This window comes from Chiloscyllium plagiosum, unplaced genomic scaffold (genome assembly GCF_037043375.1).
Source record: "Chiloscyllium plagiosum isolate Xiang-an unplaced genomic scaffold, Cpla_swu_hap1 HiC_scaffold_20, whole genome shotgun sequence".
NCBI lineage: Eukaryota > Metazoa > Chordata > Chondrichthyes > Orectolobiformes > Hemiscylliidae > Chiloscyllium > Chiloscyllium plagiosum.
The window spans coordinates 17414488-17442156 of NW_028270158.1; the positions used below are offsets into that span (position 1 = coordinate 17414488).

Consider the following 27669-nt stretch of genomic DNA (forward strand, 5'->3'; position numbering starts at 1 on the left):
CCTCACAGAGGACAGTCAACATGGAAGGCTGTCAAAGAAGTGCATTACGCTTAATACAATAGCAATGTTTTACAGACATCTTGACAGATACATGAATAGGCAGGGAATAGAGAGATACGGACCACGCAGAGGCAAAAGATTGTTCAATTTAGATAGACAACATGTATTGGTGCAGCCCTGGTGAGCCAAAGATGACAAAGTGAGGACTGCAGATGCTGGAGATCAGAGTCGAGCATGTGGTGCTGGGAAAGCACAGCAGATCAGGCAGCTGCAGAAGGGCTTATGCCCGAAACGTCAAGCTCCTTGGATGCCTGCCTGATCTGCTGTGCATTTTCAGCACCACACTCTCGACTAGTGAGCCAAAGAGCGTACTTTGTTCTTTGTTCACAAATGAACACAAGCCTGTACCAAAACAAAACAGTCCTAACTTTATTAGCAAAAAAGTTACAAAAGCTTTTGCCATGCAACAATACTATCTCTAATCCAATTTAACCCCTTAGGTTTACAATACTTCCTGAATCTCTTGTAGATTTGCAAAACCACGCTCTCTGTCACTGTTTCTGTGGGACTGTGAAGCTGCTTTCTCTCTTTTGCTCTCTCTCTCTTTTGCTCTTGCTTGCTTGCTCTCTCTCTCTCTCTCTCTCTCTCTCTCTCTCTCCAGACAGTCAGCAGGTTTCTGTCTTTGGCCACGCTGAACTCCTCAGAAGGTCCAGAGGGCAGTCTGCAGGTGAACCCTGTTTTTGTACCTTCTTAGATGGCTTTCTGGAACTTTCCATAGATCCGGCCAATCAGGGACACTCACTTAAAGTTATTCAGGTGGCTTGTTATTGTTTGTTTCTTTGTGTAGCAGGATCTGCTGCCTTTTTGTCTGGACCCTCTTTTGTTTCGCAGATGAGTTGTTGAGGATATGCCTGTCCAGGATAACCGTTGCTTTTCAAATTATGTTAATGTCATTAAAACCTGGGTGCTGTGTTTGTACTGTGTCTGCTGTGTGGGTTTTGGGTCTTCAGAGTTTTACTTGACCAATGTATCTCTTGTTGTTTGGCCAAGTCAGCAATCTATCTGTGTTTTAGCACCCAAGAGGCAGCTACACAACCAATTCCCTCCTCAAGCAGGGGAAACAATATTGTAGGAGAAAGTGAGGACTGCAGATGCTGGAGATCAGAGCTGAAAATGATTCCTGAAGAAGGGCTTCTGCCCGAAACGTCGATTCTCCTGTTCCTTGGATGCTGCCTGACCTGCTGCGCTTTTCCAGCAACACATTTTCAGCGCAGAAACAATATTGTATGCAATATTCCAAATATTTCACTCATGCCTTGTACAATTGTGGCAACACTTCACTATTGTTATATTTGACTGCTTTCTCAACAAGTGCCAAAATTCCACTGCCTTCCTTATTATCTGCTGTACCTACATACTAGCTTTCTGAAATTCATGTGCAAGGACACCCAGATCTCTCTGCACTGAAGTACTCTAAAGCTTTTCTCCATTTAGGTAATAAATTGCCTTTCTATTCCTGCAACCAAAATGGATAACCTCACATTTATCCACTTAAACTTCATCTGTCAAATTTATCGGTCCATTCATTTAACATAGCCATATCCACAGGGTAAATTTCATATTTCTTCCTTCCAGCTTACTCTTCCACTTATTTTAGCATAATCTGAAAATTTGACATTCTATCCCCACACCCAAGTAATGGATATAGATTGCGAACAATTGGGTGCTAGAACCAAATCCTGTGGCATTCCACTCATTGCATAATGCCAACAAGAAAATCATCCATTTATCCCAACTCTGCTTTCTCTTGCCAATCCTCTATCCAAGCTAATAACTTACCTCTAACTCCGTATGAATCGATTTCATTTTGCAACATAAAGCGTTGACTTCTTGATCCTTTTGTTGTGGTTCTGTTCGCCGAGCTGGGAATTTGTGTTGCAGACGTTTCGTCCCCTGTCTAGGTGACATCCTCAGTGCTTGGGAGCCTCCTGTGAAGGGCTTCTGTGATGTTTCCTCCGGCATGTTGCTTGTCATCTGAGTGTGTGGCTACTAAGGATAGCTAGTCATGTCGTTTCGTGGCTAGTTGGTGTTCATGGATGCGGATCGTTAGCTGTCTTCCTGTTTGTCCTATGTAGTGTTTTGTGCAGTCCTTGCATGGGATTTTGTACACTACATTGGTTTTGCTCATGCTGGATATCGGGTCCTTCGTCCTGGTGAGTTGTTTTCTGAGAGTGGCTGTTGGTTTGTGTGCTGTTATGAGTCCTAGTGGTCGCAGTAGTCTGGCTGTCAATTCAGAAATGTTTTTGATATATGGTAGTATGGCTAGTCCTTTGGGTTGCAGCATGTCCTCATTCCGTTGTCTTTCCCTTAGGCATCTGTTGATGAAATTGCGGGGGTATCTGTTTTTGGTGAATACATTGTATAGGTGTTCTTTTCCTCTTTTTGCAGTTCTGGTGTACTGCAGTCTAACCAAACGGAGAATTTACCACAAAGGTATACAGGAAAGCCACACATACAGACCAAGTCCTAAAGTATGAAAGCAACCACCCCAACACACACAAAAGAAGTTGCATCAAGACACTGTTCAAAAGGGCCACAACACACTGCAGTACACCAGAACTGCAAAAAGAGGAAGAAGAACACATATACAATGTATTCGCCAAAAACGGATACCCCTGCAATTTCATCAACAGATGCCTAAGGGAAAGACAACGATCCGCATCCATGAACACCAACTAGCCACAAAACGACATGACCAGCTATCCTTAGTAGCCACACACTCAGATAACAAGCAACATGCCGGAGGAAACATCACAGAAGCCCTTCACAGGAGGCTCCCAAGCACTGAGGATGTCACCTAGACAGGGGACGAAATGTCTGGGACAACACTACTATTATAGGACAAGTCAAACAGAGAACAGCCAGGGAATTCCTAGAGGCATGGCACTCATCCACAGATTCACATCCACCTGGACCCAATATACCGGCCACTGCAGCGGACAGCTGGAACTGACAACCGGAAGCGGCAGATACAAATCACTATAAATGCCGGAGGAAACATCACAGGAGGCTCCCACTGAGGATGTCACCTAGACAGGGGACGAAACGTCTGCAACACAAATTCCCAGCTTGGCGAACAGAACCACAACAACGAGCACCCAAGCTACAAATCTTCTCCCAAATCTTGATCCTTTTAGTCATGTTATGTTCTGTATTATCAAAGAATTGTGTACTTGACTGAATTGTACAAATGTAATTCGTAAATGAGTTCATTTGAAAACAGGAGCTGTAGGTTTATAGACCTGCCCATTACAGTCCATGTGTGAACTAGTACAAGTTATTTGATCCCATAGGGCAGTGATTCACAAGCATTTTCCCACTGAGAACATATACCGAAGCACAAAAATTATGAGGTCCTTCAGTGGGCAGTAGAGGTTGGAGGAAGAGGTTAGAGAAAAAGACCTCCAGGACTCGCGGAGTGGAGTGTGTTTGGGAGAACTTGCAACCCCAAGTTTCAGCTTCAGACCACACTTGAAAAGTCCTACCATCGGACATTGACTGTTTTTACATTAATATGCCTTTTCATATTCACAAGTCCATTCTTATTCATGCATACATTTAAGGGTTTCATGAACTGTCTAAGTTCAACTAATCAGAAGCAACTTAAACAATCTGGCTAGTCTGTGTGTCAATAATGTTCCTAAAATGCTGAGTAATGACTCTAATATTCCTGACCTGACCTTGAACCACACAGTACTACCATTTAGCTGAGCTTAACAATTGGAATATAATTGCAAATGTCAATTCAGGTTAAACTCTGAACAGGGCTCTTCAAATCTTCAACACAGTAAATCATTGTAAATAATTTGAAAATCATTAACGTGTCTTTATTTCACAGTTACACATTTACTGCTGTTCATGATCCCAATTCTTGCACCAAGCTTTTGTCATTGTTACTATTCGTCCTTCTAGTTTCATTGTGCATTTTGCTTCTCTATTCCACATGCAGTTAAATTAATGTCTGACTGATTCTATTTGGTATGTTGAAGTTACAAATAATGAGTGTTAACTCACTGCACTTGGTTAGTTGCGATCAAAGAGCTTTTACAACTTTGAAGATACAATTAAGATCATTATTTGCAACTAGTAAAACATGTAACCCTAAGAATTTCAAAGACTATGAATCTATCAAACAGGAGTACAAGTCACAAGTGCCAGAATACTTCAATTTTGCAAATGATGTCCTCGATAACTGGAGTAGAATGGAAAAGGTATTTTGTTATCTTGTATGATAGATGGAGTTCATTTTTAGATGTAAGAAATGTTTTCTATGAAACTTGAAGAAGTTATGGACTCATCAGAGTGTTTTAAATAGTTGCATGGTTGGTACAATTTAGGCATTCTATGTAAAATTATATATTTTAACATAGAAATTATAGCCATTTAGAATTATAGCCATTATAGTCACGTTTAAATACTATAAGCCTTCTTTTATAATGTTGAGAATTAGCAAAAGTAATTTTTCTGCTTTGATCTTTTGAAGTTACACAATTTATTCAAATATTTATTCAAGTTCAGTTGAACATTTATAGTGGTATTTAAAACAGACATTTCATGGACAGCTTTTCGCTGCCCAGCTCTTGTGGGTGACATGGTGGTACAGTGGTTAGGATTGCTGCCTCACAGTGCCAGAGACCCGGGTTCAATTCCTGCCTTGGGAACTATCTGTGTGGAGCTTGCTTATTCTCCCTGTATCTGTGTGGATTTCCACTAGGTGCTCCAGTTTCCTCCCACAGTCCAAAGATGTGCAGGTTAGGTGAATTGGCCATGCTAAATTGCCTGTAGTGTTAGGTGTAGGGGAATGGGTCTGGGTGGGTTGCTTCTTTGGAGGGTCGGGTTGGGCTGAAGGGCCTGTTTCTGCACTGTAAGTAATCTAATCAAAGCATCTCAACTGTTGCAATGTCAATCATTAGAAAGTTTTTTTAAAAAAGATGCATGCTCTGAATATGTTTTCTATAAGCCTATTCATTAAATTTTAGTGTTTTCTGTGAAAAATCTTTGTGGTATGGTGCATTCTTGCATTTTTACTTGCTTGATATTTCCACTGGTGTTTACACAGGTTGGAAGCAGAGGTTCAAACCCTGCTTTCTGGTGGTTGAGTGAACATGGACAACAAGTGAAATGGAGCTTCCAGGACCTTGAAGTCCACTCCAAGAAGGTGGCCAATATCCTGTCAGATGCCTGTGACCTACAGTTAAAGGATAGGGTTCTTGTTATCCTGCCCAGAGTTCCAGAATGGTGGCTTGTGAACATAGCATGCATTAGAACAGGTAAAGGTGTTGTGGTAACATGGTGTTTAAAATGGATGTTTAGCAAAAGCATTTTTCTGTCTGCTTCCTACAAGAAATTGTCTTGAAGAAATCCATTAAAAGATCAAATTCTCACAGAGAGTTCTGAAGAACTTATTCGAATTTATTCTAGTTTACAAATTTGGAAATATCATTGCTTAAGCTCTTCACTTTTTGTAGAAATGGGTTCTGAGCCCAGTATGATGGAACTGAATTAATACCTTAGCAATAATCATTAATCCTGAGTGATTATGTCCTTTTCAATATATATGTAATTCAGCATCCTCCCATTTATTGGATTTAATTATTTAGGCAAATCACCCATTGATGGTGACATCACAGTTTTGGTTTCAATGTCAGTATTTTTGAAATGGAATAGAGATTGTAATGGTTTTAAAAGCCTGTTAACTAGTACTAGGGCATGGAAACAGGGCCGAACCAAATCAGACTTTCTACTTAAGTAATCGCAACACAGCGAAATTAAAAGCTTCAAACATCCTCAAAAGTGATCCCAATGGTTCCCAACCAGACGTTTTGAACAACCAATTCTAGACTCTGCAAATAATGAATTCTCTACTTGGTTTATAGCTTAAACAAAAGACTTAGCAATTTATTGACTTTATTGCAGTAACTTTCTCAGAAAAAAATTAAACAACAAAGTAATCTAATTGATGTCTATGTTTAAACTCAATAATGATTGCTTTCAGCTCCATTCACAAGAAGACAGACAGACAGACAAAGAAACACAGATAAGACATAACTAAAATAAAGTAACAAAACTAGTCAGTTAACTTAAGTGGTTTTCACAATGCTTTTTCCACAGGCAAATTTGATTGGTTCTTGGTTGATTTACTGAAGATGTCAATCAGGGCTACTTTTTCAGCTCGCTCAGAGGAAGTCAGTGATACTTATAACTTAGTTTATCTTTTCTGAACTTCCAATACCTGCTAACAGGATATTAGGTACCGAGTTTTTAAACCTTCATGCTGACTCACTAACAGCAAAATGCCTTTTCACAGAAAACACAATCCAAAATCCAGTTGAAAACGTTGGCATCTCCCTGCCAGAATAGCCATCTCCCCACAAGGTCCCAGTTACTATTCAACATCTGCCATCTGCTTGTCCATAAGGCTTCTTCCAAACTTGCTGGAACCAGTTCCCAGGTACTGAGATCATTAATAGCCATGTTAATGGGAGATTAGGCACAAAGCTTTTAAATCTTCATGCTGACACACTAACAAACTCCTTTTCACAGAAAACACAATCCAATGCTTTCTCCCAATCTCAGAACAGCTATATAAATTTTTGGTCATGAATCAACCTGCAATTAACTTCCAGGTATGGCCTCACATACAAACAACAGCTTGTTTGTTTTATTTTGTTTTAATATAAGCGCCAGTCCATGGTCCAACTGTTGCACTTGTTATGGTCCAAGCCAGACCCCCTCAAAACATTTCAAGAAGGTAGCCTGAACCATAACTTTGCTAATTGTTTTAAGCAGGTGTTAAGCGGATATTTCCGGAGTGATGCAGCTGGTCAAACCTCTTAGTTTCAAATAAAATAGAATTTATTTAAAAGATTACCAAATGAAAAACAAACAAAAGAGGACAGAATATAGAATAACAACTTATCTGAAAACCCAAGAGATTATTGCAGTTTAACCTATCCCGGGTTACTGAGGAAAGTAAGAGAGGAAATAGCTGGGGCCTTAACAGATATTTTGTAGCATCCTTAAACATGGATGAAGTCCCGGAGGACTGGAGAATTGCTAATGTTGTCCCCTTGTTTAAGAAGGGTAGCAGGGATAATCCAGGTAATTATAGACTGGTGAGCCTGACATCAATGGTAGAAAATCTGCTGGACAAGATACTGAGGGATAAGATTTATTTACATTTGGAAGAAAATGGGCTTATCAGTGACATAACAACTTCATAAAATTCTTCGAGGAAGTGACAAAGTTGATTGATGAGGGAAAGGCTGTAGATGTCATATATATGGGTTTCAGTAAATCATTTGATAAGATTCTCCATGGTAGGATGATGGAAAAAGTGAAGTCACATGGGGTCCATGGTGTACTAGTTAGATGGATAGAGAACTGACTGAGCAGCAGGAGACAGAGAGTAGTAGTGGCAGAGAGGTTCTCAAAATGGAGAACTGTGACCAGTGGTGTTCCACAGGGATCTGTGTTGGGACCACTGTTATTTGTGAATACATAAATGATCTGGAGGAAGATATAGGTAGTCTGATTAGCAAGTTTGCAGATGACACTAAGATTTGTGCAGTAGCAGACAGTGAAGGGAACTGTCAGAGAATGCAGCAGAATATAGATAGATTGGAGAGCTGGGCATGGAAATGATCAATGGAGTTCAATCCGAGCAAATGTGAGGTGATGCACTTTGGAAGATCCAATCCAAAACTGAACTATATGGTAAATGGAAAAGCCCTGGGGAAAATTGATGCCCACAGCGATCTGGGTGTTCAGGTCCATTGTATCCTGAAGATGGCAATGCAGGTCGATAGAGTGATCAAGAAGGCATATGGCATGCTTTCCTTCATCTGACGGGGTATTGAGTACAACAGTTGGCCGGTCATGTTACCGTTGTATGGGACTTTGGTTTGGCCACATTTGAAATACTGCGTACAGTTCTGGTAGCACAATGCCAGAAGGATGTGGATGCTTTGGAGAGGGTGCAGAGGAGGTTTGCCAGGATGGTTGCCTGGTATGGAAGGTGCTAGCTATGAGGAGAGGTTATGATTATTTTCGTTAGAAAGACGGGGGTTGAGGAGTAACCTAATTGAGGCCTACAAATTCACGAGATATAGACATATGGATAGCATGAAGCTTTTTCCCAGAGTGGGGGACTCAATTACTACGGGTTATGAGTTCAAGGTGAGAAGGGAAAAGTTTAGGGGAGATATGCATGGAAAGTTCTTTACGCAGAGGGTGGTGGGTGCCTGGAATGCATTGCCAGCGGAGGCAATTAAGGCCGGCACAATAAGATGTATCTAACCAGACATATGAATGGACAGAGAGCAGAGGGATGCAGATCTTTAGGAAATAGGTAACATTTAGATAGAGGATCTGGATTGGTGCAGGTTTGGAGGGCTGAAGGGCTTGTTCCTATGCTGTAATTTTCTTTGTTCTTAATGAGGCTGTTCCAAATACTTGCAACAATCCCATAAATACCCCTTGGCAAAAAAGGTAAAATCAAACACAGGGTCTTACAGGGAGAGAGAGATGGCAGAGAGATTCAGCATGAAACACCTTCTTCCATGTAGCTGTTTCTTGGACCAGTGGCCTCAAACTGCCTGACTGCTTTCAGTGAACAGCCAGACTGCTAAAACCAAACCAAACCAGAGAAAAGCTGAGCTGAGAGAACTGGCCACTCACCTTTCATTGTACAGGTTTTTTGTTTAAACTTGAAAGCCTTCTGCCTGAGAAACACCCTTCAACCCCATACTTCTCAGAATCTCTGCTTTTGCAACGTCTCTGATAAAAAAAGCCAGAGACAGCATTACCTTGTTAAAGGAACAGCACTATCACATACTCACTGTGCTTAGTTCACATCTCAAAACCAATGCTGGTAAAATAAAGATAATGAAAAATTAATGAGGATTCTAACACCAAGTTTTGGTGGCAGATCTTTCAGCTTTATTGAAACCATGGGAATCCACAATTCTGAACAATTTGTAATCCAGCCCAAGATCAAGAAAAATTTACTTCCTGTGGAATGACAGTAATGAGATTGAGTAGTCGTAAACTGCATTTGAGTTTATGTTTGAAGAAGCTGGTGTTGGATTCTTGCACCTACTCTCCACAATGGGTTACTCATGAAAATCAGGCACTCTCTTATAGGCACAAAGGATCGGCTGAATTTGTCCAGCCCCCTGGATGATGTGGGCAATGGCGAATAAGTTGGGAAGCATAGTGAGTCCATAAAAATTAAATACTCAAATTTGAGGAAACAAAACTTTAATTCTACAATTATGTTTTGAATGGTGAGATATGAATCTTGCTAGGAGCAAGATGCCAATTTGCATGCACTTAATCTCACCTCATTAATATGCAATTTTCTATTCTCCCATGTGCAAGAGAGAAGCTAGGCAGTGACAATTCCCAATATGGAAGTCAGAGTATGTATTTGGCAGCTTCAGTCTGCCACTTGTTACTCCTGGCTTCCATCTTAGACAGCATTCACAAACACAGAGTCATAGAGTCATAGAGATGTATATCATGGAAACAGACCCTTCAGTTTAACCTGTCCATGCTGACCAAACATACCAAACTAATCTCATCCCATTTGCCAGATCATACATCCCAAGACTACATTTCACAGAAGCGCCATTAAGAAAATCAAACACCAAATCACTCAAGGTGTTATCTGAACAGTACTCCAACATTGGCCTAACAAGTGCTATACACAGCTCCATCATAACCTTCTTGCTATTGTAATCTAAGTTTCGGCTAATAAAGGCAAATATCCCATATACCTTCTTAACCATCTTATCAACTTGTCCTGCTGCTTTCATAGGTCTATGGATATACATATCAAGGTCTCAATGATCTTCTGTATTTCCTAGGACCCTACCCTTCTATGTATACTCCCTTGCCTTGTTAATCATCTCAAAATGCACCACCTCACACTTGTCAGGGTTAAACTGCATTTGCTACTGCTCAGTTCATCTGACCAGCTGGTCTGTAGTGTAACTGGGCAAAACATGGAAGGTCAAGCTGCCAGAATTGGAAAGTGCAGATAGCTCGAAGGGTGGAGGCTGGACATTACAGAGATAGGAAGGAGCAAAGCCTTGGTGGGACTTGAAAGTAAGGAGCGAAATAATAAAATCAAGTTTGACTGGGAGCCATTGTAAGTCAGTGAGCACAGCGGTGAGAGAGGAATGGGGCTTTAAGCAACTTAAGATAGGGGCAACAAGAGTTTTTGATGCTGGAAGCTGACCGGGAGTAGGTTTCAGTATGGAACATGCTAAATGGTGGAACATTTGTAATGTCCCATTGGTTTCACCAGTGGACAAAAACCTTCCTGGCCTCCAGACAAGCAGCTGAAATGTAACTCTCGGTGTTTTGCAGCTGTTACATGTACTTCGGTCTATAATCCACTACACTGCACAATATGGCAGCACACACTCCACTCCACTTAATTACGTTAAAATACCTGCGGATGCTGAGTTGAAGTGTGCTGCACATGATTGATTGCTTTAGAATGTGAATGTTTTTGACACCACAGGCTCAGAAACTGATGTTGAAATCACAGAAAATGAACAGGAATACGCTCCACAGCCTGTTAATTTATGTCTGGGTGCAAACGCTGATGGTAACTCTTACCTTATTGAGAAATGAGGATAACAGGGATGTCTGCCCCAAATCGACACTTGGAATACGTGTTCAGTTCTGGTCGCCTCACTATAGGAAGGATGTGGAAGCTACAGAGAAGGTGCAGAGGGAATTTACAAGGATGCTGCCTGGACTGGAGGGCATGCCTTACAAAGAAAGGTTGAGGGTGCTAGGGCTTTTCTCATTGGAGCGAAGAAGGATGAGAGGCATCTTGATAGAGGTGTGCAATATGATGAGAGGCATAGATAGAGTGGATAACCAGAGACTTTATCCCCAGGCAGAAATGGCTATCACGAGGGGACATAATTTTGAAGTGATTGGAGGAAGGTTTTGGGGAGTTGTCAGAGATGGGTTCAGTGGTGGGTGCATGGAGTGCACTGCCAGCAGTGGTAGTAGAGTCAGATGCATTAGGGACATTTAAGCAATTCTTGGAGAGGCACATGGATGATAATAAAATGAAAGGTGTGTAGGTTAGTTTGATCTTAGAGTAGGATAAAAGGTTGATACAACATCGAGGGCTGAAGGGTTTGTCCTGTGCTGTACTGTTCTGTGTTCTACATCCCTCTAAACCCTTCCTATTCATATACCTGATTTGGAGATGCAGGTGTTGGACTGGGGTGTACAAAGTTAAAAATCACACAATAACAGGTTTAATTGGAAGCACTAGCTTTCATAGCCCTGCTCCTTCATCAGGTGGCTTCAAAACCACTGGATGAAGGAGCGGTGCTCCGAAAGCTAGTGCTTCCAATTAAACCTGCTGGACTATATCCTGGTGTTGTGTGATTTTTAACTTTATTTATATACCCATATAAAATGTTGTAATTGTACTAACCTCCACTACATCCTCTGGCAGCTCATTCCATATGCACACCACCCTCTGTGGGAAAAAGTTGCCCCTTAGGTCCCTTCTAAATTTTTGCCCACTCACCCTAAACCTATGGCCTCAAGTTCTGGACTCCCCCACCCCAGGGAAAAGACCTGAATATTTATTCTATCCATGCCCCTCATAATTTTGAAAACCTCTATAAGGTCACCTCAGCCTCCAATGCTCCAGGGAAAACAGCTTTAGCCTGTATAGCCTCTCCCGGTAGCTCAAACCCACCAACCCTGGCTTGCACAGAGCATGTTCCACAGACAGCAGCCCCTTAAACCACTGATATCCCCCGAGCACCCCCAACCATGGAGGTTCGCATCAAACAACCATCAGCTTCATCACATCATTACGGCACATCTCTGACTCACTTAGAGTACAGTTCACCACTTCAATGCTGCACTTCCCAACCTTCTGATACCTTTCATTGGCATGATGCTGCTGCTGCTGCTAGGAATTCCACAGAAAAACAGACAACTCTACCTGCGACTCCACTTTCAAGGAACTATGAACCTGCACTCCAAGGCTGAACAGCCGCAACATGACCTCCCAACTCCTGTACTCAATACTCTGACCAATAAATGAACGCATACCAAACGCCTTCTTCACGATCCTATCTACCTGTGACACCACTTTCAAGGATCTATGAACCTGCACTCCAAGGTCTCTTTGTTCAGCAACACTCCCTAGGACTTTACCATTAAGTGTATAAGTCCTGCTAAGATCTGCTTTCCCAAAATGAAGCACCTCGCATTTATCTGAATTAAACTCCATCTGCTACTTCTCAGTCCATAGGCCCATCTGATCAAGATCCGGTTGTAATCTGAGGTAACTCTCTTCGCAGTCCACTGCACCTCCAATTTTGGTGTCATCTGCAAACTTACTAACTGTACCTCTTATGCTCGCACCCAAATCATTTATGTAAATGACAAAACGTAGAGGACCCAGCACCGACCCTTGTGGCACTCCACTGGTCACAGGCCTCCAGTCTGTAAACCAACCCTCCAGCACCACTCTCTGTCTTCTACCTTTGAGCCAGTTCTGTAGCTAAATGGCTAGTTCTTCCTGTATTCCGTGAGATCTAACCTTGCTAATCAGTCTCCCATGGGGAACCTTGTCAAATGCCTTACAGAAGTCCATATAGATCACATCTACCGCTCTGCCCTCATCAATCCTCTTTGTTACTTCCTCAAAAAACTCAATCAAGCTTGTGAGACATGATTTCCAACGCACAAAACCATGTTGACTATCCCTAATCAGTCCTTGCCTTTCCAAATACACACACATCCTGTCCCTCAGGATTCCCTCCAACAACTTGCCCACCACTGACGTCAGGCTCATTGGTCTATAGTTCCCTGGCTTGTCCTTACCACCCTTCTTAAATAGTGGCACCACGTTAGCCAACCTCCAATCTTCTGGCACCACATCTGTGACTATTGATGATACAAATATCTCAGCAAGAGGTCCAGCAATCACTTCTCTAGCTTCCCGCAGAGTTCTCGAGTACACTTGATCAGGTCCTGGGGATTTATTCACCTTTACCCTTTTCAAGACATCCAGCACTTCCTCCTCTGTAATATGGACGTTTTGCAAGATGTCACCATCTATTTCCTTACATTCTATATCTTCCATATCCTTTTACATAGAAAATACTGATGCAAAATATTCATTTAGTATCTCCCCCATTTTCTGCGGCCCCACACAAAGGCCGCCTTGCTGATCTTTGAGGGGCCTTATTCTCTCCCTAGTTACCCTTTTGTCCTGAATGTATTTGTAAAAACTCTTTGGATTCTCCTTAATTCTATTTGCCAAAGCTATCTCATGTCCCCTTTTTGCCCTCCCGATTTTCCTATTATGTATGCTTTAAATTAAGGGGGGGTAGATATAGGACTGATGTTAGGGGTAGGTTCTTCACTCAGCGAGTCGTTAGTTCATGGAATGCCCTGCCAGTAACAGTGGTGGACTCTCCCTCTTTATGGGCATTTAAGAGGGCATTGGATAGGTATATGGAGGATAGTGGGTTAGTGTAGTTTAGGTGGGCTTGGATCGGCGCAACATCGAGGGCCCAAGGGCCTGTACTGCGCTGTATTCTTCTATGTTCTATGTTCTATGCTGCCTTTATACTCTTCTAAGGATTCATTCGATCTCTCCTGTCTATACTTCACATATGCTTCCTTCTTTTTCTTAACCAAACCCTCAATTTCTTTAGTTATCCAGCATTCCCTATACCTACCAGCCTTCCCTTTCACCCTAACATGAATATACTGTCTCTGGATTCTTGTTATCTCATTTCTGAAGGCTTCTCATTTTCCAGCCGTCCCTTTACCTGCGAACATCTGCCCCCAATCAGCTTTTGAAACTTCTTGCCTAATACTGTCAAAATTGGCCTTTCTCCAATTTAGGACTTCAACTTTTAGGTCTTGTCTATCCTTTTCCATCATTTTTTAAAATCAAATAGAATTATGGTCACTGGCCCCAAAGTGCTCCCCCACTGACACCTCAGTCACCTGCCCTGCCTTATTTCCCATGAGTAGGTCAAGTTTTGCACCTTCCCTAGTAGGTACATCCACATACCGAATCAGAAAATTGTCTTGTACACACTTAACAAATTCCTCCCCATCTGAACCCTCAACACTATGGTAGTTCCAGTCTATGTTTGGAAAGTTAAAATCCCCTACCATAACTACCCTATTATTCTTACAGATAGCTGGGATCTCCTTACAAGTGTGTTTTTCAATTTCCCTCTGACTATTAGAGGGTCTATAAAAAACAATCCCAGTAAGGTGATTATCCCTTTTTTCTCAGTTCCACCCAAATAACTTCCCTGATGTATTTCCAGGAATATCCTCCCTCAGCACAGCTGTAATGCTATCCCTTATCAAAATTGCCATCCCCCCTCCTCTCTTGCCTCCCTCTCTATCCTTCCTGTAGCATTTGTATCCTGGAACGTTAAGCTGCCAGTCCTGCCCATCCCTGAGCCATGTTTCTGTAATTGCTATGATATCCCAGTCCCATGTTCCTAACTATGCCCTGAGTTCATCTGCCTTCCCTGTTAGGCCCCTTGCATTGAAATAAATGCAGTTTTATTTATTAGTCCCACCTTGTCCCTGCCTGCCCTGATTGTTTGACTCGCTTCTGTTCTCAACTGTATCAGTCTCAGATTGATCTCTTTCCTCACTGTCTCTCTGGGTCCCACCCCCAACCCCTACCACCACCTCCCCTCACTCCCCTCCCCCGCCCCCCCCCCCCCCACCTTACTAGTTTAAATCCTCTCAAGCAGCTCCAGCAAATTTCCCTGCCAGTATATTAGTCCCCTTCCAATTTAGGTGCAATCTGACCTTCTTGAAGGGATATGGGCCGGGTGCTGGCAAGTGGGGCTAAATTGGGTTGGGATATCTGGTTGGCATGGTTCTGGATTAGTGGTGCTGGAAAAGCACAGCAGTTCAGGCAACACCCGAGGAGCAGTAAAATCGACGTTTCGGGCAAAAACCCTTCATCAGGAATCAGGTATCTGGTTGGCATGGACAGGGTAGACCGAAGGGTCTGTTTGCTGTACATCTGTATGACTCTATGACTATGACTCTATAACTCATGGGTTGGATCAGCGTGAATCTATGGGCTCCTCACTTGCTCTCTTGGAGCTTACTCATTTTTTATCTACATGGATGCTCATAGTATCTCTGCCTTGCCTTGCAGTTTTGCACTTTCTCACCTCATTCATAGCTTAAAGATTCACAGTACTCTGCCTTGCCTTCCTATATAGCACAGACACCAGCTTATCATGATTGTCAACAGTAATGAGGGCAAGGGGATGAACCATGCTACATGCTATACATGGCACCATGCTACATGCTATACATCATGTGCCACACCTTACATAACAAATGTGTTTCATCCAAATAACCATGTCTCAAGTACTAAGGAGAGTAGTCCTCAGTCAGGTCAAGGGAAATGGCCTTCACTCACAGTGTCCCAGCACAGTAAACCAAGAGCATCATCCAAGATCAATCCACAGGCTTGGGTACGGTCAGCCAGCCACTTGAGATGTCTGCAGTCAGGGATGTATATGCCTACAGTTTGGGAAGTGGGCCAGAATCAGTCCTGCAAGTCCAGCTCAAACAGTCGGTGGATTTGGGGTAAGTTAGTTGGTGAGCTACACCCAGATCAGAGGTATGCCCACAATTGGACTGGGGAATCTCTTCACTGAAAGTCAACAAGATGTTATCAGGAACCCTGGGGAAGTCAATTGTGGGGTTTGTGGAATGCAGCAGGGTTAATAGTTTTGAAAGGGGCAACACAACATATAAGCATGGGAGATGACGAAATATAACAGGGTAAGGGGTACTGTGGGAGGAGGTGTCAATGATAGTTCCTACCACTTATGCTTCAATGGGGGGACAGTGCATGAGTGTTCTGTATGCCTGGAGTTTGGGGGTGAAGTGGCTAGGTAGGTAAAAGAGTCGGGTGAGAATGTGAGAAAGCTCAAAGTTACTGGAGTTGAGAGAGGGCAAGGAATAAGATATGCAGGTGTCACCTAGACTGGGATGCTGACACTTCGACTTATTTAGTGAAGCATTGCCTTCCATATCATCCAAATTGCAAGTGCCCGAAGCTTACCTCCACAATGTCCTCAGTTTCTGCTGTTGTTCCACCAAAGGTCCACAGTGGTTTGAAGCTCAATCAGTAAGAAACTAAGAAATCTGGAGCAATTTAATACTGGCCCTCACTACATTCAAACATTACTGTCGAACAGTGGATCAACTCTCATTCAATGGAGAGTGCAAAAGGGCATCCCAAAGGCAGCACCAGGCAGACTTAAAAATGAGGTGCCAACCTGGTGCAGCTATGAAATAGGTGAGGTGACAGTGACAGCCTTTCACATCAAGGCTGTTTTCAACCACGTGTGACATCAAGGAGCCCTAGCAAAACTGTAACTAATGGGTATCTGGGGACAAAATATCCACTGGTTAGAGTCATACTTGCTACATAGGCAAATGATTGTCATTTTCAAAGATCAGTCATCTTCAGGACATCTCTGCAGGAATTCCTCAGGGTAGTGTTTCTAGGCCCAACCATCTTCAGCTGCTTCACCCAATCCTCCATCGGGGGGTCAAAAGTGGGAATGTTCACTGATGATTGCACAATGCTCAGCAGTATTTGTGACTCCTCAGATACTGAAGTAGCTCATGCTCAAATGCAACAAGAACTGGACACTATCCAGGCTTGGGCTGACAACTGGTAAGTAACATTTGAATCATACAATGACAGGAAAGGACCATCACCAATAACCTAGTCACCATTCCTTGACATTCAAGGGTGTTATTACCATTGAATCCCCCCACTATCAACATGCTGGGTGTTACCATTGACCAGAAACTCAGTGAACTTGCCACATAAACACAATGTCTACAAGAGCAGGTCAGAGGCTAGAAATACTGTGACAAGTAACTCACCTCCTGACTCCCCAAAGCCTGACCAAAAGTCAGAGGTGATGGAATACTTCCTATTTGCCTGAATGGGTGCAGTTCCAACATCCAGAAGAAAGCAGCACGCTTGATTGGCACCACATCCACAAATGTCCATTCCTTCCACCACCGATGCTCAGTAGCAATAGTGTGTACTATCTCTAAGATGCACTTCAGAAATTCACCAAAGATCCTTAGATAGCATCTTCCAAACTCACAGCCACTCCTATCCAGAAGAACAAGGGCAGTAGGTACGTGAGAACACCACCACCTGCATGTTCCCCTCCAAGCCACTCACCATTCTGACTTGAAAATATATCGCTGCTCCTTTACTATCACTGGGTCAAAATCGTAGAATGTCCCCCCAAGGGCATTGTGGGTCAACCTACAGCATGTGGATTGCAGGTTTTATGAAGGCGGCTCACCACCACCTTCTCAAGGGCAGCTAGGGACGGGCGATAAATGCTGGCATGGCCAGCGGTGCCAACATCCCAGAGTGAATTAAAGAAAGCCAACTCATGAAGATGCACACTTCCTCAATGTTGGTAGGAGTGATCTCCAAGAGGAAACATTTGCAACCTCAGTAGTTGAATAAGTATTTTTAAAGTGAAGCTAGGAGAGATACTTGGTTAGGATAGAGCATTTAAGGATATTGCTGAGAAAAAGAGTTATATCTTTCTTTTAATATTTGTGATATTATCTTTCCAATTTTTCCAAGCATATGATCTGAGTCTGAAATCTGGCTTGATAGCTCTTGTTTTTTTTATTTAACAAGGTAATCATTCACAAAAACAGAAACTTACAATATTCTATATTTCATTTTAATAAAATAAAGTTACAAATTAAGTTTATTATTAGATTAGACTACTTACAGTGTGGAAACAGGCCCTTCGGTCCAACAAGTCCACACCGACCCGCAACCCACCCAGACCCATTCCCCTACATTTACCCCTTCACCTAACACTACGGGCAATTTAGCATGGCCAATTCACCTAACGTGCACATTTTTGGATTGTGGGAGGAAACCAGAGCGCCCGTAGGGAACCCACACGGACACGGGGAGAATGTGCAAACTCCACACAGAGAGTCGCCTGAGGCAGGAATTGAACCCGGGTTTCTGGCGCTGTGAGGCAGCAGTGCTAACCTCTGTGCCACTGTGCCATCCACAATAAATTATGCAAAACAAATGAAAAAATAAAATGAACCAAACTATTTATATATACAAGATAAAACATTTCTTCCAACAACACCCCTTTGCAGTACTCCAACAGTACTCTATCAGACCTCTATGTTTTGACTGAACTGTTGCTTTCAATTCCCAGTCTTGAGAGTTTGATAGCTTCCTCCTTGAGTTTTCACACACTGGGTTTTGACTATCTCAGATTTAAATAATCCTTCAAGATTCTAATTAAATTTATCAGGTCTGGAATTTTTAATCTAAACTCCTTGCACTGGGGGAACCTGTTTCTAACTGTTCTGAACTATCTCCTTTCATCAAGAGAGACTGTTTTACACATCCAGGTTCCTTCAGTACTTCTGCAAACTGAAAGCAAAAGGTGGGTGTTTCCCCCTAAAAAGATCCAGGCCCTTCTAACATGAATCACAAAAGGTTGGTTTGCAGGTGCTGCAGGTAATTAAGAAGGCAAATGGAATATTGTCCTTCATTGCTAGAGGGATGAAAGAGGGATAAAAACAGAGAGGTTATGCTACAGTAGTATAGGGTACTGATGAGGCCACGCCTGTGTACAGTTTTGGTCTCATTACTTGAGAAACGATGTACTCGCATTGGAGGGGGTGCACAGCCTAAAGCCAAAGGGGAGGCGATTTAGGACTGAGTTGAGGAGGAACTTTTTCACCTGAACTTCTTCACCTGAATCTATGGAATTCCCTGCCCAGTGAAGCAGAGGCTACCTTGTTGAGTGGTTTTTAAGGCAAAGAAAGATAGATTTTTGTTGGAAAAAAAGGAAGGAAGGATTATGGTGAGTAGGTGGGTAAGTGGAGCTGAGTGCATGCAAAGATCAGCCATGATGTTATTGAAAGGCGGAGCACACTTGAGGGGCCAGATGACCTACTTCTTTCCCGATTTCTTATGTTCTTTTGATGTAGCTTAATGCGCTTCACTATTTACTCGGTCCAGCATAAAACACACCCAATGCAAACAAAATGCCTTCAGAGTCCAGGACATCTCGCCCTCATTTTGAGAGAAAATAAACAGACAGTGATAAAGAAACTCAACAGATCTGGCAGTATCCGTGGAGAGAGAGAAACAAAGTTAACATTTCAAGATCAGTATGACTCTTCTTTTGAACTGTAAATCATAAACAAATCATATACCTTATATTCTAATAAATATACATATATACTTTCTCTTTCATTCTTTCTTGTGTCGAAGAGATTGATGTCGTTTTGTTAAATGTACATTGGTAGCAGTGACCAAATTGTAAAAAAAAAATCTTGCTTGATCGAGTCAGGTTTCATTCTGCAATGTGACTTTCCACCAAATGTGTTAATGATAAAGTTCACATGAAATCTCTCCTATCTTTGCTTGCTCAATTATTCAAGGGTCACGAACACGTGTAATTTAATTATAAAGCAGGGAAACAAGGTCGGATCCAAATCCAGTTCAAGCTGGAAAGTTGCCAAGCCACACGCTTTGACTTTATTCTTAAACACAGGTTAGCCATTTATCCAACTGAACTAACTATTCTCCAGATAACTTTTACCTCCATTATTTTCAGACTTCAGGTGGTGTAAAGCACTCCTGCCTTCTACCTTAACATAGAACTTCTCTTCTCTCTCCTCCCCTTATTCCCTGTAGTGTTTTCCAGTTTGTTGGAAGGGCACAGATCAAAACCTTTAATTCGTCCAGTCTGACAGAGGCTGCTTCATCTGCTAAATATTTCCATCATCTTCAGTTTATATGATAGGTTTCCAGCACACTCACATATAATACAAATCAAACTCATTTCTTTAAAATAACTCAGATCCGATTCATAAATTAGTTCCAATTAATTCTAAAGCTAAATTTTTGCAGGTATTTAGATATTGTTTTTGTTTGTGCTCTGTTTAGGTACTATACTGATCCCTGGCACAACTCAGTTAAGAGCCACAGATATTTTACACCGGCTTCAAGCCTCCAAAGCAAAATGCATCGTCACAGATGACAGCCTGGTGGATGCTGTAGAGTCAGTGGCATCCAACTGCCCTTCTCTCAAAGCAAAGTTGGTTGTATCACAAAAACATAAACTGGGATGGATGAACTTCCAAGACCTTTTCCGGTTCGTAACAATTAGTTTTATGGAGAATAATTGTGAAATAGAATAACTTTAAAAGAAACTTCAAGTGTATCCATAGATATTAAAGATATTTCAATAAGTTAATTCAATCAATTTGGCACAAGGCCTTAACAATACTTCATTATTAGTAATTATAGTCATTTTGTAGTATAGAACTTGATTATTGCTAGTCAAGTCACATTTTGTCAAAGCTTTTTGGCTAGCGCTCATATAACAATTTGCAAAAATAATATTGGAAGGGGAAGTAACATCTGTATTTTATAAGAGGAGAAAACTGATTAATTGGCAAGTGGACTTCTTGGGGGTTTGCAATATGGAGTATTTGCACATACCAGAAGCCACATAAATTGACACACAAGGCCATCTCTGTTCTTTGCAAACAGATTTTAAAAATGTATAAATGCTGTGCCTGTTTCTACTCAACACAATTGATGGTTGCCATTTTCTTATTAATTTCTCAGGGCAATGTCTGACCAATCAAAACCAACCTACTTGGTTTAAAATTTAAACAAAATTTGGCAGCCAATTGTCAGTCATCATCTGAGTAGTACCTTCACCATGGCAATAAATCTACTAACCAAAGTCTATTGCAAACCAATTACCTCATTCCGGTTGAAATATTATTTTCCACTTTATTGGTATTTCTTGTGAATTGCCCTGATGAATGCAAGATGAAAAGTTTCAACAAAATGTATTTTTTCAGCAGTATTAATAATCAACGAGCTATATAAATGAATGAAAAAGTACCTTGAAGATTTTTAACTTATCATAAACTTTGAGCTCCATAATTGTCCTGCTTTACCAAATCTAATCAATTAACAGCATTTTGAGGCAGTTCATCAAAAGGCTCTGGGACAGCCATCCAGAATAGGACAGAGATTCCACTCACCTTTACATATTTGTATTGACTTGGTAGCAAGATGGTGCTGCAGTGGTAATATCACTGGACTAGCAATCCAGAAACCCAAGCAAATGTCCTAGGGATGTGAGTTTAAATCACATCATGGCAGATCATGAAACTTATATTCAATGAAAAAATCTGTAATTTGAAGACTCTTGTGGTAGAGTCCCTACTGCTAAGCCAGGGGGGCCTATGTTCAAGTCCCACCTTCTCCAGAGAGGTGTCATGACACTTCTGAGAAGACAAAAGTATTTGACTATTGCATTTGGAAGAGGTGCAGGCTAGAGTGCCTTAGTTCCCTCTCCAAAACTATTTTGATTTGACCCCTCCCTTTTTCCCTACCCTTCCTCTAGTTTGGATGGCCCTGGTGGATAGTGCTTGTTAATGACCAATTCTTTAATTTGTCAAACAGGTGGTTTGGTGGTGGGTATGCCAAAAAATAATTACTTTGGCTCCTTTTCTCCCATTGTGGAGTTTACATTGGTCAACCCCCTGACCCTCCACCATTGCCTTAGTTCACTGCTTCCCTAATATCTTTCCACCATGATCCTATTGGCATGAGCATTTTCCAAGAACAGTGAGAGCTGGGGCTCTCCCTCTAAGAGTCATAGAGTCATAGAGAGTACAGCAATGGACACATTGTTGTTATAATTCAGCCAGAGTCAAGAGTGTGGTGCTGGAAAAGCACAGCAGGTCAGGCAGCATCCGAGCAGCAGGAGAGTCCACGTTTCAGGCAAAAGCCCTTCATCTGGAATGAGGCTGTGAGCCAGCGGGGTGGTGAGATAAATGGGAGGGAGGTGAGGGTGGAGGAAGGTAGCTGAGTTAGATAGATGGAGGTGGGGGAAATGATGATAGGTTGAAGAGGAGGGTGGAACGCACAGTTGGGGAGGAAGATGGACAGGAAAGCAGTGCCGAGTTGGAAGGTTGGATCTGGGATAAGGTGGGGGGAAGGGAAATGAGGAAACTGGTGAAGTCCACATTGATGCCATGGGGTTTGAGGGTCCCCGAGGCGGGAGATGAGGCATTCTTCCTCCAGGAGTTGGGTGGTTAGGGAGTGGTGTTGGAGGAGGTCCGGGACCTGCATGTCCAAGCAAAGTGGGAGGGGGAGTTGAAGTGTTTGACAGTGGGGCAGTGGGGTTGGTCGGTGCAGGTATCCTGAAGATGTTCTCTATAGTGCTGTGCGAGTAGGCGTCCTGTCTCCCCAGTGTAGAGGACACTGCATCAGGAGCAACGAATACAGTAAATGACATGTGTGGAAGTGCAGGTAAAACTCTGATCAATGTGGAAGGCTCCTTTGGTGCCTTGGACAGAGGTGAGTTGGGAGGTGTGGGACACAGGTTTTGCAACTCGTGTGGTGGCAGAAGAAGTTGCCAGGAGGGGAGAGTGGGTTGGTGGGGGGCTTAGACCTGATAACGGAGTCGCGGAGGGAACAGTCTTTACGGAAAGCAGATAAGGGTGGGGAGGAAAATATACCTTTGGTGGTGGAGTCCATTTGTAGGTCGTGAAAATGAGGGAGGATGATGCGATGTATATGGAGGTTGGTGGGGTGGAAGGTGAGGACTGGGAGGGGGGGGGTTCTGTCCTTGTTGCAGTTGGAAGGGTGGGGTTCAAGGGCGGAGGTATGGGAACTGAATGAGATGCGCTGGACGGCATCATCAACCATGTAGGAGGGGATATTGTAGTCTTTAAAGAAGGAGGCCATATGGTGTGTTCTGTGGTGGAACTGGTTCTCCTGGGAGCAGATGCGGTGGAGGTGGAGGAATTGGGAATAAGGGATAGCTTTTTTACAGGAGGCAGAATGGGAGGAGGTGTAGTCCAGGTAACTCAGTCAGTAGTCTATAGTGGGTCTTATTACCTCAGAGCTCACAACCCTATTTGGAGTCCTGAGCCCTAAATTGGGAAGCCTTGTTTTAGTTGAAAGCATCACCAGTAATCTTAGTGCTATGAGACAAATTTCTTTCCTTGAAATGTGTCCTCTTGCCTTACTTAAATAAATTGACTTATAATTATTTTCCAGGCTTCATTAAATGAATCAAAAAGCCATCTTATCTTTTCTTTTTTAAATTTAAGTCCTTGCCTTTGTCTGTTTTTCTCAGATAAAAAAATCGCAACACAAAGGGCATGAGGTGTTGATTGATTAATAAGACAAAATAACATATTTACAGTGTTCAGATAAATCAATTCCCAAATAGACTAAAATAACCTTTGATGCCATTTTTAAATGCATGAGAATACAAAGTTTGGAGGAGCTGGTGTTGGACTGGGATGGACAAAGTTAAAAATCACACAACACCAGGTTATAGTCCAACAGGAACAGGTCTTCAATTAAATCTGATGGACTAATGCCTGGTGTTCTGTGATTTTTAAACTATGAGAATACAAATGCTTTAAAATAATTATAAGTATCCCTTTGAAAAAGAAAATGCAAATAATTGTCAAGGGTCTTAATTCTATCTCCTAAGAAACGCATCGGATGACCACAAATGTGTAAAAACCAAGAGTTTGGACCCGATGGCCATTTTCTTCACCAGTGGATCTACAGGAACTCCAAAAATGGTCCTTCATACCCACTGCAGTTATGGAATAGGCCATACAGTAAATGGAAGGTCAGAGAACTATTTCATGCATAAATTCGAAGTATGTATGAAATGTTGGTAATGATAAATCTGGAGCTAAGAACAAAATATTTTGCAAAGCTTTTTTACAAGATTAAGCCGAAAATATCAATCACAAATGTTGTAAATGTTGCATTTACTATTTATTTTTCTTCTAAGATTGTCTTTCAGGACTAAATATTACTAAAGGTAAAGCCACCATAGCGTTTCCAGATCTTCAGAATGCTTTCTCATTACAGAGAGATGATAGTGGTTGAACCTGAGGATCATCACACCTCAGATGAGGGGAGAGGTTGAGAAGGAGAATCCTTCATGGTAACCTCAGCTGGTGTGGAAACTGATCCCATCACAATGCAGCTGTCCAGCCAACTGAGCTATAACCAATCCCCTAGTGCTACAGCAAGCAGAATATTATTGTCAGAATATTCTCAGAGACCATAGTTTTTGCAGTGTCTAGTACCTTTAGCTGTTTCTTGATTTCCTGAGGAGTGAATTGAAATGGCCAAAGAATCATATCTGTGATGCTCAGGGACCGCAGGAGGAAGCCAAGGTGGATCATCCATTTGGCATTTCTGCCTGAAAATGGCTGCAAATGCTTCCAACTTGTCATGTACATGGTTATGATGGACTTCCCTTTCATTGAGAATGGGGATATTTGTGGAGCTACCTCCTCCGGGTAGTTATTTAACTGTCCACCACCATTCAAGACTGGATGGGCAAGTTGCAGAGCTTTGATCTGATCTCTTGGTTGTGGGATCACTTAGTTCTGTCTATTGCAACCTGATTCCACTGTTTGGCATGGACACAATCCTGTGTTGGAGATTAGCCAGGCTGGCATCTCATAGAATTGATATGAATTACAGAGTTGTTTCAAAGCATAGGGAGGCCATTAGATCTATTGCCCTGCACCTCCTCTTGGGCTATGTCTGTTACTGCTCCAGGTAAGGCCTCCTGTTCACTTCATTTGAATCCATTGGCTTGATGCTAATGGTAGAATGAGGGATATGCTGGACTGGGAGTTTGCAGACTGTAGTTGAATACAGTTTTATTGGAGCTGATGGTCCACAGAACCTCATGGGAGCCCAGCTTTGGGTTGCTAGATCAGTTCCAAATCCATCTTATTTAGCACAATGACAATGCCACACAATGTGATGAAGGGTATTCTCAATGAAAAGTTGGGACTTTAGCTTCACAAGAACTGTGTGGTGGTCAGTCCAATCTATACTGCCATGGACAGATGTGTCTGTGATAGGAAAATTTGCAATAATAGACTGGAATATTAGACGCTGTCTAATAGATTATTCCTCTTGTTGGTTTTATGCATCAGATGCCACACACCTTAGACAGTTTGTTCAGGAATGAAATGACTAAGCCACCCTTCAAGAGTAACATTGAAATGCCCTGCCCACTCTATGTTTGTGCCACCCTAAAGTACTTCTCCCATATGGAAGAGTATTGATTCATTAGTGGAAGGGGGGCTGTAAAGAGATTTCCTCATTCATGTTTTGGTCTGATGCTACAAGACCTCATGCAGTTCAGAGCCATTATCTCAAGACAATGACCACCTCATTTTATAGTACTGTGCCATCATTTCTGCTGGGTCTAACCTGGCAATAAGACAAGACATACTCAGGGATGGTAATAATGGTACCTGGGACATTAGCTCTAAGATAGTATTTTGTGAGAATAACAATGTCAGACTTTTGTACAAACTAGCACATGGGATAGTCAAAAGTCTCCAGAGATTGTTAAGGAAGACTTCACAGGGTAAGGCACATTCTAGAGCTATTTGATTGTGGAATCTCACTTATCTCTCCACCCTTCAGGCTTTCTGCCTGTATTCCTGAAGGGCTTTTGCCCGAAACGTCGATTTTACTGCTCCTCGGATGCTGCCTGATCTGCTGTGCTCTTCCAGCACCACTAATCTAGAATCTGGTTTCCAGCATCTGCAGTCATTGTTTTTACCCTGTGGAATCAATCAGTCAAGCCAGAGTCTTCTGACTGTTTTAGCAGGAGTCAAGGAAGCTAAAATGGAGATAAAGGATTGCACTACTCTTCATTGTTTTTTATTAAACTCCTTCCACAATTTCTCCCTTCTCCCATTCATTCAATGACACTTGGAGCAAGCAGCCTTGCCAATGGTCTGTAATTTATTATAATCAGTACTGCAGTGCTATGCTACAGAATACTCACAATGCTATTGGGGTACTTTGCTTCAGGTATTTCAATTGACAGGAATTTTACTATTAAAAGGGTTTCATTTTGTCTGGGAAATTCAGCATTAGCTAGTCTTCCAAAAGTAGTTTATAAGCAGTTATAAGGCAGCGGGACAGAAAACTGATTATGATAATGCGCTCTACCAGGTACTGGTTGGACCTTACTCCCTCTGATGTGATGTGGTGTAGCTCAGACACTGGCTGGGTTAAGTCTGCATGGAACAGCTTCTTTTCACCTTGGATTCAAGGAGCGTGTGCTTTTGTCCATCAGATGCCACGGTTTGATCCCAAAACCATGTTAGAAGTAAGTGAACAATTGATGTTCTTTTTCAGTAAATTGTGATTATTAGTGTTGACTCTGGTTTTATAAACACACGAGCTGTGGAATAAACCATATCCAATGTATACTTTCTATTCACTTCCATAGTATGGCATTCCTAATAAAAGCACCGCACATTAATACAAACTCATACTTCAGGCAAAAAATATGTTTTAAATGATTTATTCCAATTGACTAATCACAAATTATAACCACAAGCAAAAGCATGCTTTGAAAGTCTAAATGCCTCAGTGAATATAACACATTGGGTTATTTTTGACTACACCAAATTTCTAATCAATTATTAAGTGGCTGAGGTTTGAAATATGTCCGTTGACATTGATTATTATGCATTATATATTGTGGGTAATCCAATATGGAGAACAGTAAGAGCTGCTCCTTTTTTGAGGTATTTCAGGTGCTAGAGGTTAGTTCCTTGAATTCCAGAAGCAGCAATTACTGTTTTGTATGCTGTTGCATTGTTTTGGAACTTTGGGAGGGAGAAAGATCAAAACAACTGCACTTTAAAAGGAGGAAGACAGACAAAGGCAGCAATCACATGGTCAGAGAAAGTAGCATGATACAGTAGAGAATCTGAAATGAAGAGCTGATGAAGGGTTTATGCCCAAAATGTTCACTCTCCTGCTCCTTGGATGCTGCCTGATCAGCTGTGCTTTTGCAGCACCACAATTTTTCTCCAGGATCTGCAGTCCTCACTTTCTCACAGCGTGAATCTGCACAGTTACTGCCTTTGCTGTTTCAGTTCAAGTATCTCTGGACATTGGAGTGCATCTAGGAAAAATTAACAAACAGTGAAATTCACAGCTGACCTTGGAGGAACCTGTGTGGGAGAGCTCACAGCACAGGAATAGATAAGTGCATAGTTCTTAGTGAGTTTAGAGAAGATTTGTAGCTCAAGTTGACGTTTTGGATGTAGGATGTAGCTCACTGAGCTGGAAGGTTCATTTCCAGATGTTTCATCACCCTACTAGGTAACATCTTCAGTGGAACTCAGGAAAAACCACGCTGAAAATTCCTGCTTTCTATTTATATGTTTGGGTTTCTTTAGGTTGGTGATGTCATTTCCTGTGTGGATTTATTTCCTGTGGTGAAGTCACTTCCTGTTCCTTTTCTCAGGGGGTGGTGGATGGGGTCTAACTCAATATGTTTGTTGATAGAGTTCCGCTTGGAATGCCATGCTTCTAAACATTCTCGTGCATATCTTTGTTTGGCTTGTCCTAGGATGGATGTGTTGTCCCAGTCAAAGTGGTGTCCTTCCTTATCTGTA

At 42.0% G+C, this 27669-nt stretch overlaps 1 protein-coding gene across 2 annotated transcripts in view; it reads left to right on the forward strand.

Annotated features, from left to right (window-relative positions):
* The first annotated feature begins 3956 nt into the window (after positions 1-3956).
* LOC122560819 (acyl-coenzyme A synthetase ACSM3, mitochondrial-like) overlaps positions 3957-27669 on the forward strand; it is a 54595-nt gene continuing 30882 nt past the window's right edge. For both annotated transcript variants that reach the window (XM_087997699.1, XM_043711942.2), the window contains exons 1-5: positions 3957-4271; positions 5120-5330; positions 20105-20312; positions 23694-23837; positions 26210-26366. In XM_087997699.1, the coding sequence (XP_087853825.1) occupies positions 4041-4271; positions 5120-5330; positions 20105-20312; positions 23694-23837; positions 26210-26366 (951 nt within the window). In that variant the 5' untranslated portion in view covers positions 3957-4040. The remainder of the gene's footprint in view (positions 4272-5119; positions 5331-20104; positions 20313-23693; positions 23838-26209; positions 26367-27669) is intronic.